Here is a 20161-nt window from a genome sequence, read left to right on the forward strand (position 1 = left end):
AATTTAGCTACAACGTGTTTAAGAAAAAAATGACTATTATGATAAAGAAAGAGGAACTTAACAGATAACAGGAAAGCATAAATATTCTAAAAAAGGAAAAATTGAAGAAAAAACAAGACACAAAAGAGCGTAGGAGTCTGGATATGAATGGAACCTGTATGATTGAGAGTTTCTACATGATAATTAATAACTTCCAGTCTCGTGATGTTTGGGGAACGAAGTAAATTTTATGTTATTATAACATATCAAATATTCGATGTCGTAATATCCACTTTACTATATTGAATGAAGGTTTCTATATATCGCATCCAAAATAATATTCTATTACATAAACCATAAATCTCAACATTACAGAGAAAGTTAAAACTTTACTCCACAGAAAGGAGAAAGTATCGCCCCTTGTGTCTTATAAGTCTCTCTTGGTATATCCACATTTTAGCTGATCGTTCCGCTAGTACCCCTCCTCCTTTATGAAAATATTTGCATTTAATTTCCAAGAATTGCTTACTGATATAAATATATCCATAAGTATGCCAGAACTTTTCCCCTACACAAACCCTATACCCGCAAGCCCCGACCGCAATCAACCCTACCTCTATCCCCCACACTCCCTTCCCCTAACCTCTATGTCACCTTCCATACCCCCAACCACCATCCCACCCTCCACACATCAAGTAATCTTCTATCCGCGTTCCATGATAGAAGCGTTGCTATATGGTTGTTTACTACAGTGGAAATGGTCAGTAGTGCCTGTCCACTCTTTCATATACCTACAACGTATACACAATACAGTAGACACATTTCAATGTACAAGAAAAGCTGGCTCAAACTGTCAACGGAAGAAAATTGAAATATAAACCTGCTTTGATTTTTTAAGAGTTTCCTGATTTTGGTGAGGGAAAAGGGTCGAAAAATATCTTTTGAAACTCGGGGTGTTATGGAATACCTCTCTCTAATATAAGAGCGACCATCCCACGCGAATGGTTTTTCTTAGGCAGTCTCCTGAGCTAGCTCAAATAACGCCGCATCTCTCGCTAGATTCAATATTAATATTCTGGAGTTTTCAAGAATCATGACACATTATCTAGGAAAATGCACGCCATTATGGGTATAAGAAAGCACTGTGCAGTGTTAGATTCGACATTTGCATGTCCTGTAAGTCTGTAATGTGAAGCGCATATAAGCATGAAATATATATTTACTGATGACTAGAGATAAATACTCCTTGCGACTACTTCAAGTGCGTCTGGTAGATAAGTTAGTAAAACTCAACCGAGTGCATATAGGAATGGAATAGCGTTCCAAACAACACGACGGAAGTTACATACAATCTTGACTTGCCTTTTAACCTTGCTTTCGTGGCCTACATATATATCGTTGACTACAAGGTCGGGGTAGAAAACATATATAACACCATTGAAATTTCAAGTTCGAAATTGTAGACAAATTTACATCGGTTTACGTGGTTTTCTTAACAGATGCAGTCGAAGTAACAACGTAAGAGAATAATGATAAATAAATGAGTGTATACCCAGTAATCGGAAGAAGGCATAAGCTATTAGTGACGTCATTGATTACGCAACAAATATTTACATTTCCTGAGTTACTAGGTTGTCTTTCCCACTGCTAGACACAAAGACACAAAAAAAGCCTATTATCAATATTTTAAATAGAGCATGGGATTATTGAAGCTGCCTGAGCTTTCACATGCACGTGAAATGGTACACTATGTCACGTCTAAACGTTTATATTTGTCGGAGGAGGATGATCAAATACCCCCCCCCCCGATCCCCCGCCCCGAAATACATGAGAGTCGGCTTCAACGAACTGAATGCCACACTCACTGCTGTTTATTTTCTTCCTGGATTCCCCAGTGAATCTGATATAGCACCCGATACACATAGAGATTACAGTAACTACTGTATTGAAATCTTAAAGTTTTGTACCACAGTAAAAACTGTGGATATGTGTAATTCCAACAAATCCAGATGTTTGGGATCTGTTGGAATTACAAATATCCTCAGTTCTTACTGTAAACCTATTAGCACATGCTACCGATTTATCATATTTGTCAGCACGATCCAGTATTTACTGTGGTACAAAACTTTAAGATTTAACAGTATAGTTACTGTAATCTCTGTGCAATGTGAATCGGCTGGATATACCCCCAGACTAGTAGTACAAGTACCACAGCATGAGTAAGTTAGCTATGGGTACAAGAAAGATCGATTTCCGATAATATTCGAATACGAATACAAGAAACTAAGATCGAGTGCAAAGTACCTTGTTTTGCACTATATGACTCTATACTAGAGTTATAAAAGGGTCACGAGAACGAGCAGGCCGCGTAATTTTGTTCCTAGGAGGGTTAGGGGCAATGATCATATATAGGCGTATCCAAACCCTCGCGCATGCGTGTTACTCATAGACACGCGTTACTCATCGATCGCTGTAAAACACATGTGGGGGCCCGGTGTACGTGGGCACTATGTACGCTTAACAAAGCGTATATATGATAATTGCCCCTAACCCTCCTAGGATAAAAAAAATACGCGAGCAGGCCGAGATATTCAAAAGGGCGGCAACAAATGCACCGAGTTGGGACAATTTCTTTCTATACTGTAGTGTAAAGTCCCGCTTCAGAGCTCTCACATTGTCAGCACGAGCAGTTATCATGTTGATATCAGATCAAGGTTGGGAACTGTTTGTACTGTCGAAATACAAATGCTTTGAGAGCATTATATTGGAGTACAGTTTGGAGAGGTGTTAGCAGTAGGAAATTGTCCCAACTGGCAGACGAGTACAGGCAACTTTATAATAGAAAACGATCGCTTGTACGGACAACTAGTATAATTATATGCTATGAAATCTTCCCTGTTTTTTTTATTGTTTGTGTGTGTGTGTGAAGCGTGCAGACGACACACCGGTTTTGTTACCACTAAGTAAACCTCATGTCACATGTGATATAATACAAGTGTCATCCACATGAAATTTTAGATGTTGGAAAGGAAAACATGTTAGATATTTGTAAAGATGTTGGTTAAGATTGGTACACTATATATTGTGAAGCTATATGGTTCGTTTCGTTTTACAAGACTGTAAATGAATTTCACGAGTGCGTACGTCAAGGTACAATCATCGCATACGTCAAATCAGTCACCTTACATTTCCCTTGTGTAAAACCCTTTTTTCACCAAATAGCTTTTTGCGAAAATTGTATATTTTCTTTTTCAATTTTACATTGTTTTATGGTTTCACCCGAATGAAGGCTAAACTATTGACACCTCATACAATCGCGGAATGAGAAAGCAAATGATAATTAAAAGATATAAACAGATTGCTTAGAAATAGCAATTTCTATGCGTTATAATGTTAAACATGGCGCATGCGCAATTGACAACTAAAAAGTTGTACAATTAAGGAAAAGACACACAAAAAAAAGGAGAATTATGAGGAATTTGCGATACTCATAAAGAGGGATACATTTTATTTTTTTAAAGTATTTTGTAATGCATCTTTATCAATGTTTCTCTACTGTTCTTTTAATTAAAATTCCATAATTATATATGGTTTTTAGCTTTACTGATCATATTTGAATCGCAAATTATGAAGATTTTGTACAATTCGCACCGCTCCATGATGACATAATCATCTACTTCAAATTACTATTTTAGAATTTAAAAGACATGTTCATAAGCATTATTCTCCTTGTTGAGTTAGTATAGCATATCATATCTATATATAAATCTCCACATATAACAGACGTGTATAGTGTGTATATAGTCTCGGTGTACAGCTGTCACGTGGATAGTAATTTCGGTGGATAAAATAATATGGCAAGTTCTTGATTAGGCCTATACTGTTATACAAGAACGGATAAAAGTTTGTTTTCTATAGGAATTCATATACCGATAAAAAACAGAATCCGGTCTGATTCTTGTTTATATATGTAACATGTAATGTATTGACCGCTATGTTATATACATATACGCTATGTAGTATGTGATATTTCGACGGCGATTATATTGAAACCATAAATACTAGTATAGGTATAGCTATACCATTGATACTAACTTATATAGCCATCTAAACATATATACACCATATATACTATGTACATAGGTATACATATAGATACAATGGATACTAACTGATATAGCCATCTAAATATATATACACCATATAAACTATATACATATTCATACATATAGACACAATGGATACTTACTTATTAGCAATCTAAACGTATATACATCATATACATTATATACATATTTTTCCATTAGATACTAACTTATATAGTCATCCATACATATGGACACCATATATGTACAGCTATTCATAGACAATGGATACTATATTACATATATAATCTATATGCATATAGAAACCATATATACTAAATAGATTGTTATACATACACACAATGAATATCTTATATAGTCATCGATACATATATACACCATATATAATGTGTTCATAGTTATACATATAGACACAATGGATACTATAGTATATATATATAGGCCTATATATATATATAGTATATGTCGATCTATACATGATACACCATATGTACTATATATTTAAAGTTATACATATATACACGATTAATGCTATAGTATAGAACCATCTGTACATATAGACACCATATATACTATATAGACAGCTATACATAGGCACAATGGATACTATCTTATAAAGACACTATAGATAAGATATAGATATAGATAGGGATACATGTTTGAAGGGATTTACACGTGTGCTCTTAGTTTACAGTAATTTCGTCTGTTCCGATGCTGCATTTTGTAAATTTGAAAACTTTTGAAAATTCACTTCCAAAGAAATAATTATCAGTATTCGTAAATAAAAATATAACTTTCTCTTTGATATTGAAACAAATCAGTCTCTACCGCAGTTGCTATATATTATAATATCTTCATGGTTTGAGTGAAAACATCGACTGCAGAAGGGTAAAAATTGTTTTCATGTTTCTAGTTGAATTACCTTATAAAACAGCAACAGCCCATCATGTCTGTTTGCAGCGTTTATCAGACATCTCATTTAATAATCTATAGTGAACTTGTTTAAAAGGAAGCCACTGAATTTCTTTTTTAATTTCTCACTTTTAAGATACAAACAATAGGACGAAAAATGACAAAGCAGTCTAATAACTTTACACATTCCAATTTAGTTTTTAATATAATTTTAATTTAATGTTTATACTTCAACATAATAAAAATTCTGAACCTTTATTAAAATGGTTCCAAAATATATTGTATATAACCTTGTAATCCAGCCGTTTTCATTCATAAGTAAGAGTTTGAAACACGCAAACACGAATCGATCGAAATAGCTAAGATGACCTTATAACTTTAAAGTCGTCTATAAAGTATTCTGTACTTGATTCGTTTCAAATCTTAGTTTTCCTTTACCATTTTCGTAGGCGTGAAGCTCTTAACACTGTTTTATTTATTATTACTTTTAATTTCTTATTTTTTTATACACAGTGACATTCAATTTTATTACTTGGACAAGTTTGTTTCCTAAAGCTGAGCACATCCATTAGCCCATAAGAATATTTAAAAAAAATACTTCAAACGATTTTTTAAAATTTATTCCTGTTATTAAGATCAAAAGAACCACTTGACCTTCCTTTCAAAATTGATGGAAAGATAACATTTCTATTTCTTGAATGAATCGTTAATCTAGCGCGACAAAATTTGAGCAAACTCTCTCCATTTATCAAGTAGCGAGACTAAACCTTTAAGGATTTATCTTGAAGTTAAGGCTTGACGCTGGGAACACTTGACAAATTGTTATCAAAGAAACACAATATATTATCGGCTTTAAATATTAAACATGTCACCGATAGACAAGATTCTGTTCGCTAATGTCTGCATTCATATATATATATATATATATATATATATATATATATATATATATATATATATATATATATATATATATATATATATATACCATCGTATTGCATTGACGGTTTTAATGATCCAGTTTTCTAACGTGTTTTAGTATATTGTTTTGGATTGTGCTACATATGTCGTGTGTCTGGTGGTTTCTTCTTTTGTATTTTCTTCTACCCATGCAAGGGAAATGAGGAGGGTGTAACGAAGGGCCTACAATCGGGCTTAATGGAAGGATGTATATATGTCAAATCTCATTAGTAGACAACCTCAAGGCTGCAGTATTTATTCAGCCTAACACATGCCTAAGAACCTCACCATCTAACGGCTATTTAAAGAAAAAAAATTAGGAAGACCATCACACCCCTACATGGGATTTCTCTTCACCGATTCCACGCGTTCTCCCCCCCCCCCCCCCGTAGGTGATGAATCCGCCCCTGACTATAGGGTCATACGATATGATTGCATCCACTATAATAATCCAGACTATGAACACGAGATCATTATGGTGTCTAATTCATTAACTATATACTGTATTATTCATACTATTAATATAAGACTAATCCGATATGTTGTAACTATAACTATGTATATGAAGTACTGTTAAATGTTAAAGCCAAACTTATGTTTACCTGAAAGGCTATAGAGTACTGGGATCCTGGATATGAAACGCGATTCAAAAGAAACTGGTTTTTCTCTTCAAAGTAAGGTTTTTCTTTTGGTGGTGGTGGGGGGGGGGGGGTTCTTTCCGTTTGCCTAAAAGCGATAAATATTACATCGCCAACTTTGTCGGTATTAACCTAAATTTAACAAATTTTCACGTTTTCTTGTTTTGTATATTCTTAAAACTTTTCTCAGGCAATAAACTGACGTAGCCCTTGGTTGATGACATTAAATGTAGGCTATCTTGAAATGTTGAGAGCCACTCATATGCGTATTGCGAAGACACGATAGTCTGTGTCCGGGCGGCTTCATTCGCCATGATATATAGAGGCACGAAATGTTCACTGAATAAACGTATACAAACATTCAACTTCTCTGATAGTCAAATCATTTGATATGCAAATGACTTGAAGCGTTTAGTTATGAATAAAACATGAGATTGCGCAAGTTATAACTCGCAATATTATTCTGGGTTTTTTTTATTTCATTTTTTTTTTGCATTGAATGTCATACTGACGGTTTATAAATCAGATCGATGGACACTTGGAATACATTTTGCTGTATTTTTATTTGTTAAAAAAAAAAAAAAAAGAAGGAGGAGGAAAAAGGACATCCAAGAATCCTGACGTCAGGTGAAAAAAATATTTTATTCTAGCCTATAGCCTATATACCTGAAGTTTTCATATTTTTTATATTTTAGGTATTTATCATTGAAAATGACTTCATCTTATTTGAGACAGAGCAAACAATTGTATGATAACCAGACCTTCGTGAAGGAAATCTTCCTTCTTATTTACATTAACACTTGGGAGCTCTCATACCATCTCTTATCCAGTCCCTGGGTTTATTTGTATACGATACTCGATCCATATTCATAAATAACTGCATAATATAAATGCAATCCACAGTTTTTTTGTTTAATGTTGTCGAGTGGTTTAACCAAACACAGCAAAAATTAGTTCCGGATTGTCCACGAATAGGGAAATTGCATATAGGGTCCCTCACGGTAGAGCCCACCCCCCTCCCCCCATCCCCATAAGATCAAGGGAGCTCAGCTTGTGAACTCTATCAGGCAAGACATGGGCCTACAAACTTTTGGGTCGTGCCTGGAAAATGGGGTGGATGGTTCGTGGAAGGTAGGAAGTTAAATGTATACCTCAGGGCGTAATTACTTGATTAATGGACAGTTTAGGAATATACGTACTTGAAACAAAATGTGTTGTTACTGGTCACTTGGTATAAATAGCAACCTATATATATATATATATAGCCTATATATATATATAGCCTATATATATATATATATATATATATAAAGCCTATATATAAAGCCTATATATATAGCCTATATATATAGCCTATATATGTAGCCTATATATAGCCTGTATATATAGCCTATATATAGCCTATGTATAGCCTATATATAGGCTATATATATAGGATATATATATAGGCTACATATATATAATGTGGGTTACAATGTGAATTTAAGACCACAAAATTGTAAATTTGTATATAACATTTTTTTGCTGTAGTTAATCCGTTCAAGATCGTTAATTAAAGTTAATGAAAATCTTTACTAAATTTATTTGTACTAATGTTTAGTATATGAGGGTTTCATTATGTGCATTAGTAGAATACAATATCGTAAACCAGCCAAAAATGAGCAATTATGTCTCCATCAAATATATCAAACATTATTCTTTTTTAATTAAAGTCTTACAAAATGTTCGCCCAAAATAGCAAACGTTTATTAGAAATATGACGAAGTGCATGCCGGGTAAATGAAAAATAACGGTGCTAATAAATGTAACAACAGAATTCCATTTCTTTCCCATATATATAACCATCTTAACTTTTAACATGTAACACGTCCATTAGCATTAAAAGGATTTTTTACGATAATTTTCTACTTCCTGATCTATACGTGTAATTTATCATGTTACTTAAGATAGACCGATCCGAACATATCAGGGTTTTCGTTAATATAAACCCATTACGGCCTTTTCAATATACGTTACGTATACGCAAACCGCTAACCAGCAGTACATGGACTTTTATCACCGGAAAACGCTTGTCGGTATAGAGACAATGCCCGTAATATAGCCATGTAATTAAACGTGCAGGTATATACCTGTGGGGGTAGGGGAAGGGGGTAACAGGTTAAAGATATAGTTTGGATTTTGAGTTAGCAAGCAAAGATGTAGTTTCGATTAAAAAAACTTTTCATGTATTTTCATATGGAATGTATCATTTTCGAAGATGTAAATACATTATTAAACCGCTCGACAAGTTGGTCCCATTTTTTTCATTTACGCGATCGCTATACGCCCCCCCCCCACCCACACCCCCTCCGCGACAGTATTTGTTTATATGCTGTATATATCGTTGTAATAATCTGTATCCCTGATTTTTTCCTACCATAAGTTGTTGCGCCCCTGCTCTACCCTTGAATTGGCTTTGTTGCGGGGGGGGGGTGGGTTGGTTGGGGAGCTTACATCCGTTCTTTCAAGGGATCTAAGCCCCTTCCCTTTGAGACATTTTTCAGTAAGGCGGGTGGTAATTTTTTGCTAATTTTTCATCTACATTTGTGTAGTACAACTTAAATCTTGCCAAATGTAAACGACTTAACGTGTGTTTACTCCTGTCCCCCTCCCCCACCCACCCCACCCCTCTGGCTACGCCACTGCATTATATCATATATACCTATATGGCATTAATTCTTTACACATTTTTGAAATACTTAAAATTAAAAAATTTTGCTCGCTAAATCCAAATTGACAGCTGTACAGATGTATAGGCTGAATCCAAAGAAAAACACTGTTTTTTTTTCCTTTTAAGATTGAACACCAAACATCTTTTAGATCAACATTAATCACTATTAGCGCAATTATTTGTTCGCCATTCATATTGCCATTTTTAAAATGAAGTTTTGGCAAAATGTTCATTAAGGCAATAACGGATATGGCCTTGAATACAGTTTTTTGTCGGGGTTGTTAGACAACCCATTCATACCACACACACACACAAAAAAATGTTTTCTTCTTAAAGAGCAAGGCTGAACGACAAAAGGTTAAGAAGGAAATGTAAACAATCACTTTTTTGGTTGATTAGAATATGACCGATTCCTCAGGGACGCGTCAAAAGGCGGAGACATACTTTTTATAGCGGTATTTAAAGACAGAACAAATAAGAGTAGATGTTTGGGAACGGGTGACGCAAACATGACGTCACAATCGGCTCATTTTTACTCTATCAACTATGTTGTTTCATCTACAAACAAAATTTAAAACAAATTGTCGAGATAAGTTTTAATTTTTCATATTTTATGCTAGGTAATAGAACTCAATTCACACGAGATATCATATCAAGGTTACTTTTATGAAAAGCTGAAAAGATTAACTGATCACTTTAAAGAGGGGAAAATACTAAATTTTGTTTAATTCTTAGAAGTAGGTCATGTCTTCATGCCCAAAACTCATGAAAATTCATGAATAAGGATCAACTGAATGCTCTTCATGATGTTGTCTTGTTTTTGTTAGATCACCGGTTTTTGTTTCAGTTTTGCCGGGTGACAAGGAATAGAGGAACAGGGGGGGGGAGGGGTGCTACATAAGGTAAGTCACCCATGATAGAGAGTCAGCGCACGAAAAGAAGAAAAGAAAAGTCGATCCACCATATAAACCCAAGTCCACCTTACAACGAGACTCTAACCGTGTGATCGTTACGATATTACAACAAATTAAGTACCTCGAGTCCCTTCAGAAGGGAATAGATACTATATATATGACCAGGTTGAAGGTTAGAGAGCGATCTATATAGTAAACAAGCCGAGATTATAGGTAGATCACACACTGCAGGATGAGTATCATCTGCTAAATATTGTAGCCAGATCTGTATAGTACTCGAGTCTAAACAGGCCGAGATTATAGGTAGATCACACACTGCAGGATGAGTATCATCTGCTAAATATTGTAGCCAGATCTGTATAGTACTCGAGTCTAAACAGGCCGAGATTATAGGTAGATCACACACTGCAGGATTAGTATCATCTACTAAATATTGTAGCCAGATCTGTATAGTACTCGAGTCTAAACAGGCCGAGATTATAGGTAGATCACACACTGCAGGATGAGTATCATCTGCTAAATATTGTAGCCAGATCTGTAGTACTCGAGTCTAGACTCGTAAATCGACTACACGTTCTGTACTCGTCTCGGACTCATGTATTTGAACTCGGACTCATGTATTTGAACTCGTACTCAGAGCATTGTACTCACAACTAGTACTCCAGACATTGTAGTCTCTATACGAGTTCGAATATTTGGCGCTGGCATTATGCACTTATAGATGATCTTTAATCGCAAAGTGAGGGAATCTCACAGATGTACACTGTACATCTATGTAACTGCTTCGACCGATGTAAACGATAATTTATGCAATGTGAGTACATTGCTTTCGAATGAATGTTTCATTTTAAAACAAAGAAATGTGAATAGTTTCTTCTCAATATATACTTGTTAGTGTAATATTTAAACTGCTACTAAGACGTTATCAGGTGAGATCGGTTAAATATCCTAATGAGTACGAATTCAAAGTGTCGAATTTGTTCACTAACTTCAACCACACACAAAATATTGGTCATGTTTAATATGGAGCGCCATTCATAACAAAAGTTCCCCTATACTGAAATCAAGGAGGAAAAAAAGTGAAACACGATATGAAGGATACGACCTTCCATTCACAGTTTATTACATGTAAAAAAGTTGAATTTTCGATATTTTTTCTATCATGGCGGAAATTGCGAAAAAGTCGCTTGTCGTTGCTCAATTATGAATCACTAAACTGTACGTGACAAGGTCTTTTTTATTGACAATGCGCAAACAAATCACAAAATTGCAATTTTCTGGCAAACTTGCCAGTCAGTCAGTCATTCCTATAGCAAAGCATCGATTTTGTTGGAAAAATCATTACTGCAGGTATAATGGTTTATGATATGTACTATAATGTGTGTAGCACACTGTACACGGTTTCAAGAGGCGGCTAAAATTAACAATTTCTCCGACACGCGAAGCACATTGCATGATGCTAACCTGCACGACTTTATCACTTTTAACATCAATAAATTGTTTGTGCTAAAACTGCAATGGTAACCCATAATAGTTTGAAAGAATATTTGTAGGGTCATGTTTCATTCATCTTTAACAATCACATGCAAGAACAAACTTCAATCGGAAATCTGTTAAAGTTTGCGGATTTTTCTTCTTCAATATCTTTGTTAGTGGCTTATGTTATGCGTTATCCCTTGAATTCATCAAAGAATCTATGTACGGTATCGTCTTTCGAAGCAAGAATTTTAATGCGCGCATTATTTTCTCTTGTAATTTGTAGTCAATCGATTAGATCGAAAAGCCGCTCAAAAGTTATCAAGAATAATGAGCGAATATCCTCTCCAGTATGTTACTTCTTCACTCTTAGGATATAGATAGTGTAAAGGTATTTTACGGACTGTAAGTTGTAACAACATTGCGCGCACCATTTTACCATGAAACTTTGAAAGCAAAACCAAATTCAAGAAACGGCAATGGTTTGGGTAATGTCAGGGACCACGATACAGGCTTGAGATGGGGTTGTAGGGGAGCAAGGGGAAGGGGGCGGGGTGGAAGAGTCGAATGAATGCTCAGTGGTGTAGAAAGTGCCGTCTATATGGAGGCACCTGTGCCCGACAGAAGATCATTTATCTGAAAGCTATTGGAAGGGATGGGGGGGGGAGGGAGGTGATGTCCCTCCTCGGTATAGGGTGCGCTGAAGGTATATGTCTATGATAATTTGGCAACAGCTATATCAAGTCTTACTAAACTATTTTGCATTTCATGAAACTGAAGGCACTCTTAAAAGCGATATCTGGTTCCGTGCTGTTGTGGAATTTCGTCGCCCAGACACTGCAGTTTTATACAATACTAATCACATGCAAGAACAAAATTCAATCGGAAATCGGTTAAAGTTTACGGATTTTTCTTCTTCAATATTTGAACAGAAAACCTGACTATAGTCAGTCGAATGTAGTGAATTACCATTGGATCTTGTGTATTGAATAGCATCCAAACATGACCACAGATCGTCACAAAATCAGCTGAAATTCGCAAACCTTTTACACTTAACTTTGTTATATATTTAGGCCTGTTTCTTTTCCGACCGAAAGGGGTTAAACGCCTTCAGTAATAACCCTCTCACTCTTCAAGTCACTTCTAATCAGGAAATACAAATTTGAAATTTGCATTTATCGAATCGAGGAAGAAAAAGAAACTGGAGAGAGGTTTTGACTGTGTTTAATGTTACAGTATATGTGCAACATTTCTTTAGTGACAACTTTATCTCATTCCAAATCAACCTTTTATTTGGTTCTCAGCAAACGCCCCCTTCGCCCAGCCCCCCCCCCCCCAAGTCTCTTGTAATAACTGTTTCAGGATCGCAGATTCATAACACAGAACCAGAAGGCAGTCATGCAGGAGTATAGCTGCCTATATACATACTCTTAATTCCAAGTAGTAAGAATTCACTCTTCGAGAATGCTCATAATTATCACTTTTGGAAGCAGTAATTTCAGCTTTTCATCTCGGAGTAAAATTATACAAAATATAGCTGTAAAAGTCCAGTGATAGCATTGTCTCGTTTTAGAGCTATTGTTTGCCACGAAGAAGTTTTGGATAAAGCCCTATGAGAAAAAATAAGAGGTGATAAAATACTACAAAGTCTCTCCAGGATCTTAATGAAGTTTTTATCATTGCAATATTAAACTTTTAAGTGTCATTGTAGACACATATGGTATATATATTTTATTGTTTTGTTTGTTAGGGTTTTGGCATCCATCCACCCATCCACCCATGCACCCATGCACCCATCCACCCACCCACCCATCCACCCACCCACCCATCCACCCGTCCACCCATCCACCCGTCCACCCGTCCACCCGCCCACACGTCCATCCGTCCGTCCGTCCGTCCGTCCGTCCGTCCGTCCGTCCGTCCGTCCGTCCGTCCGTCCGTCCGTCCGTCCGTCCGTCCGTCCGTCCGTCCATCCATCCATCTATCCATCCATCCATCCATCCATCATTGTAGCGATGCCGTAATGTGGGACCTATATGTCGTTGGTTGCTAAGCAATGTTGTAACCGCATGCACATATAACTAAGATGTAACACAATGCAAACACATTCCATCATCAAATACGATAAAATATGTGTACAACCATGGACTTAACGTGTCATTTATGGACCGCTGTTCCCCCATGGTCCTCTGGCTACATGGCCATCTAGTACCCTGCCCCCCCCCTCCCCCGTTCCTATGGTTAAGGCACGTGGCAACAAATACATGATTACAGATTCTTGAAAGTATTGACTCACTCTGTTGTACAAATAATGTCATCGAATATTGATTCAATATTACAAGATAAATGCTTGACATACATCTTAACATGGACGTTCCAGAAATGTCAACTTGAGTATACCTATAGCAGTGTTCAGGATTCGTCACTTTCGTCATCAATTACACTTACTTCGTCATGATCAAACTTTTTTTTTACCCCGTTATTGAATGATTCGTTATTCTAATTTCCAACATTCAAATGTAATGCGAGCTTGTCGTTTGAAGAGGTTGCGCTACGTTTAGTACTTAAAGAAGAATCGATTTCTGAAGATACAAAAAAAACAAGAAAAAAACACACTCACAGAGAAAATCACCTTCCCGATGTTTTCATTACTATTGACATACTTCGTTATAGGTTTGTAAGTTGATTTAAATCAATAAACAAACGAATGTATTATTGATTGATATCAGGAATAGATGTTTCTACATCTCACTATGTATCGATACTTCAAGGGCGTACATTGAAAAGTTATTATACATGGACCTACTTCAATGCATCGATTCCTGTCTTGTTTGGTTTTTCTCTGTACTTGCGTCAAAACATATGCAAGTCACCTTTGGTCCATATATGAAATAAAAATCACATAATTCATTGGACAAGTGATTTATAAAATTATATTAACCGGTTTTATTCCTTCAGAAAGCAATACGAGAAACGATTGCGGGTGATGATAAAGGGGTGGGGAGGGGGGGGGGGAGATCATGTGAAATTTCACTAAGATTCTTTAGTAATTCTTTATATTTATTGTTGCACGCTGTTATATAGGCAAACGAAATGTATCTTCAACGCAACGTATAAACCAACCGTCAGTATAGATGTACTAAAGTTATAATAAGCATAAAGTTGAAAACGTTTCATCATATAGAAACTCTATAATATATAAATTTTCATATATTGTGTCGGACTCTGTACATTTATACACGCAGACCTGTGCCTGGTACGGACTTATTCAGAGGGACATTCCACCCTTGATTGTGCTGCTAACTGCACACAACCCATACGGCAGCATAACCCTAACCCAACACATATTAATGGCCCATTCATCGACACATGTTTTTTGCCGTATAACTCATTCTACTGCAAATTTGGTATTTTCTAGTTTTTTTCTTCAAATTTTAAATAAGTTCACATTATAAAAGAACAACCCGAGAATAAACGAAGGATAATGTACAAAGAAGACCATTTTTAGCTACATTCAGTAACTATAGATATAAATACGTCTGGATATCACTAATGGTTTTGATATTAACATAATTTACTTTCCATTTATAACCATTGACATCAATGTACAATGCCACCATATATGAATAACAAGGGCACCAATAAATCCACTTTACACAAAAAGTATCCTCTCTTACTAGTAACGACGACCAGAAAAAAAAAGAAAAAAGAGAAAGGACTTTTTAAATTCAGTTTCCATCGCATTAAGCAATTCTCTTGTACGTCTTGCATATTAGCAATACTTCCCAATTCTTAACTGACTCATGATCCTAGTTATTACCTGTAATGTATACTTAGTCTTCCATACATTGCTTTCAAGGTATCTAATAAAGTTGTCAGCTAACATTAAAAGTGGCAATGTGACCCGCGCATAAGAGAGGAAGCGATGCTATACAGACAATGTCTCGTTTCATACCCTAAAGCACGAGTGCATTCCGCTGATATGTTAATCTTAAAGAACCCTACGGCAGATCCCACCCCATGCTATGTAGTCATTAGTGTAATGTTCGTCACCCCAACCCCCAACTTACCCCTCCCTCCCAATTCAAGAAACAATATAGGTTAATGGATCCGGAAATTAACAAGACACGCGAATGTCAATAATAACATCATGAACCCGAAATCTTCTACTAAGTGAAGTATACTTTACGCCTTTTAATACATATATGGTATAACAGTATATCGAATGACTGAAGTAATTTCGGTCTGAGTGTTAATTTTGATTTCAAGACATCACGATTTCGTTTCTTTTAGTGGAGGTTGTATTTTTTTACCGTGTCGTTAACAAGATAATTGTGATTAATGCATTTTCAGGTGTTATGGAAATCTCTGTTTCATGAACCTAATACACGACTGTTTCATGAATAATCAAAACAACCTACGAGGCTGAAAGATTTTATGTTGAAAGAGTTTGACAAGGACGGCAACATCAACTGCAGTGGAATTACACATAGAAGGGTGGATCCAAGGGCCAAGTGGGTATGGGGGGGGGGGAGGAGAGACTTCGGGGCTCTTTTGTATAGTTTGGCGTGACTACTACATTTAAAAATAATTTTGTCCAAATCAAGTTATACAGTGAAACCATTTCGCATGTTTCTCGGGCGGACAACAAATGTTTTCTTATGCACCACTATTTCGGAAACCTTTAATACCATTAGTTCGTTATCTACGATAGTTCGATACCACCCCCCCCCCACCTCCTCCTCCCCGAAAATCCTTGATCCACCACTAAAATACAACATCTTCAATAAGTTTTATATTGTATATATATAGACGTTACATTGTTAGTCAACGCCAGTGGCGGCGGAACCGGGGGGGCTTGGGGGGGCTCAGCCCCCAATGAAAAAGTTGAGGGGGCAAATGCATGATAAGCCCCCCCAATATTTACCAAGGCTCCGAAACGTGCATCTGCCCATTTTTCAATGCATACTTGTCGATCTGTCCGATGCACACGTATACTATATAGGTGTAATAATTTTAGTAAAAGTTAAAGTTAAAGTTGAAGGTTTACAGTCTTGTATGAGGCTAATGCCTCCTCACACGACTTTACAACTTAACCCCTGGTCATTGGTAACTTGTCACACCCACACACCAAAGTGTGCACAATTCAATCAGTCTCTCCTGGGGCACCACAGTGCACCACAACCACGTGTCCCCCGGGGGACTTCCCATAGGGTGCAGCCACAAACCGGCGCACGCAACTATATTTACAAGTTACCTCGCAGGTCCCCATTTATACACCTGGGTGAAGAGAGGCAATGGAGATAAAGCGCCTTGCCCAAGGACACAACGCAATGATCTTGCCAGGGCTCGAACCTGTAATCCTTAGATCACAAGTCCACTGCCTTAACCACTTGACCACAACGCCCTCCACAGTAATTGCTGGGGGACCCTCGGCCCGTCCCCTGGCTATAGACCACATTGTCACCCCAACCGCGTCTTCACGCCCCGTGAAAAGTGGAAGCAGTGAGTGTGAGTACCGGTAAGCGTGACACAACTTCGTCTTAGGCCAATGACTTGCCTTATTTGAGCCAGTTCTCCAACATTCCCTTACTTAGTGGCGGAGCGTTCATATATACAGTCAGGGGGCGGATGCCCCCCCCCCCCCTGACAGACTCAAATGGACTGCTGGCGCCCTTTTCAGCTTTTCACTACTTTTTACTTATTTGCGATTATTGACTATTTTATTGCGCTCTCATATACCTATTGACCATTTGTCATATTCTGTTGGTGTAATTTTCCGACAAAATGGCGACGACACCTATTTATTCTCCGTTTATCTGCAAATTAGCAAGGCCCGGAAAGGGTCATTTCCTGCAATCTAGGAAGTATCTTTACTCAGAAATTTTCTGTACGCTCCGCGCCAACCTGTGGTGGCGCTCCGCTTAGATAGTGTCGAAAGCGCCCCTACAGACCATTCTTGGCCCCCCCTGACCAATACCCCTAGCTCCGCCACTGCCCTTACTACACTCAAAAACGTCTTTGCGAGTACACTACGAGTAATAGCTACTCTCTTAAAACACCATCAAATATACAAATTACAATGTTTTTACAGACTTTTACGTGCAATCTGAGAAATTGCAGGTTTGAGACTCATATTTAAGGGCTAGGTATTCGCAGCATAAAAAACTCGGGAAGTGCCGTTTCCGGCCATCTGGGGGTTTGAAAAAACCCAAAATTTTTGTGTACGCTCGGCGCCAACCGATGGTGGCGCTCCGCTTAGATAGTCTCCACACATTAGCCCCCCAATAATTTTTACGTTCCGCCGCGCCTGGTCAACGCCATGCTATATTGCTTTAACTACGAAGTTTTTTAAAGAATTCAAATCGAAGAGGACAACCTAATATTTGAAGACTTTTTCTCTCATCTTCGAAAGCCCAAAGAAAAACTTCAGAAGAAAAAAAACAACAACTTGAAGATATCGAAACACTCAAACTGACGAGTGAAGAATGAACTGATTCGTCTCCATCGTCCTTATCCTGGTTTTGAGATGAGAGGTAGAGAACGGTTACCGGGTAACATGACCAAAGAAATGAATACATTTGAGGAAACGACTTCCTGAAAGAGACTACTTGAGTTGACAGACAGTTAAAATTATGGTTCATGTTAACATGTTAAAATAAATATTTGTAACAGATTCATGAATATCGCACTTTTGTTCATGTTATACCCTGTTGGTGCTCCTTACGTTCATTTTAAAGGTGGTACGAGGTGTTATACAGGCAGACATTTGAATACCCGATGAACTGAGCCATGTATTTTGACTTTTTTGTCTTTTATTTGTAACATGACAAGCGGGGGGGGGGGGGGGGCGGGCCGGGCCGGGAGGTGATGTTGTAATGGGGAAAATGCCAACCAAGTATTTCATCAGGTCATTCGAGGCACGTTTCCGGACAATGGCCTTAGGAGCGAATGTACACTACTATCATTGTGTTATGCTACCTTTATCAACTGTATGTTTGATACTAGTCAAATTGAATCCAAATTCGGATGCTTTTGTCAAATATTGCAAAATATCGTCCACATTTTATATCTATATATATATATATATTTTCGTATAGAAAACTGAAAATGTTCAAATTAAAATGATTGCATACTTTTCATGTTCAATTCAATTATCTCCTTCAGACGCAGTGAAACGAGACGAAACATAGCTTATTACGTATTTGTCAACGTGATTTGAACCAATAATGTGAAAGGTACGGACTGGCGGCAATGACAAGATCCGAAGAATTCAGGAATATTCATCGATTTATGTAATAGGTTTAATATATATTGGAGTTTGTTACAGCAGAACGAATACTGAACACGTGGATGGGAAAGATCATTTTCATTTTTCGTTTAGTGGTATGTTTTATCGTGTCGCTGTCTGTGTCATTTAAAGAAAGCATCGTTCGTAATATCTATCAACTATTATTCTGGTAACTGTCAACATTAGATGTCTTTGTGAGGTTATCGATATGCTAATAAGCTTTGTTCTAAGTACTATTGAACGTACGGTTTAATAGCGATCGAATCAACTCTTCTCGCCTCATCTCAAAAACACTTGAAATGTCAATTTTTGTAAAAAATTGAAAGGAAAATAACTTTACCTTCAACTCGCTAAAAGACGAAGGATATAATTAAAAAAAAACAAAATGTCAGGTCTTGGATCTGTCTTCTCTACGTTGAGCAGTGCCTTCCGGAGGACGCCAGCCAATGACAATATAGCTCTAGTAAGACAGGACCAGTTGGCCTCTCAAACCAGATATACATGTGATATGCAAAACGGTATCAACGGATCTGCAAACCACAGCACCACCCTCGGGACGGACGGGCAAGTTCACGACGTCACTGACGCTGGATCAAACCTCGACGAGACTCCATCAGGTAAATGGATGATACTTATCGTTGTAGTCTATATCTGTGTGTAAGAAAATTCTACTCCCCACCCCCCCCCCCCCGTTCAAATTTCTGGCTACGTCCCTGGTATATAGTGTCTGCAGACTGTATTGTAATAGTCAATGTGTCTATGTGACTGTGTTTTTCCATGTTGTTTATATTTGTCTATCTGTGCATTTCCCTGCAGTCTGCAGTGTAAAGTATTTTATCGGTATATGTTTACATTCTATATATGCTATGTAGTTTGTCGGTCTCTATATATAATATGTCTATATGTTACATAAATCGTAAGTATTTTGGGAATAAGTTCAACAGACGTGTCATTGGAAGACTTAACAATAACTTTTCTACAAAAAAAACAGAAATAATTGTTTATTACATTTTAAACAGTTGTATACTTGATCAAAGCATACTCTGTGAAAAAAGGGACGTTATATTAATCGAAAAATCGCTGATATTAGGATATAGTATTAAAACTGTACAACGCGTCGATACACACGACTTGACGAATTAGTTCACACAGTCTTGTCATAAATAAATAAAAGG

At 36.9% G+C, this 20161-nt stretch overlaps 2 protein-coding genes across 5 annotated transcripts in view; one reads left to right on the forward strand and one right to left on the reverse strand.

The window, feature by feature from the left end:
* LOC139961328 (apicoplast pyruvate carrier 1-like) overlaps positions 1-20161 on the reverse strand; it is an 82730-nt gene that overhangs the window by 59775 nt on the left and 2794 nt on the right. The gene's annotated exons all lie outside the window — the stretch shown is intronic.
* Positions 1-20161, forward strand: part of LOC139961314 (vesicular inhibitory amino acid transporter-like) — a 68274-nt gene that overhangs the window by 36094 nt on the left and 12019 nt on the right. For both annotated transcript variants that reach the window (XM_071960454.1, XM_071960446.1), the window contains exon 2: positions 18863-19603. In XM_071960454.1, the coding sequence (XP_071816555.1) occupies positions 19372-19603 (232 nt within the window). In that variant the 5' untranslated portion in view covers positions 18863-19371. The remainder of the gene's footprint in view (positions 1-18862; positions 19604-20161) is intronic.

Source organism: Apostichopus japonicus, chromosome 3 (genome assembly GCF_037975245.1).
Source record: "Apostichopus japonicus isolate 1M-3 chromosome 3, ASM3797524v1, whole genome shotgun sequence".
Classification (NCBI taxonomy): domain Eukaryota; kingdom Metazoa; phylum Echinodermata; class Holothuroidea; order Aspidochirotida; family Stichopodidae; genus Apostichopus; species Apostichopus japonicus.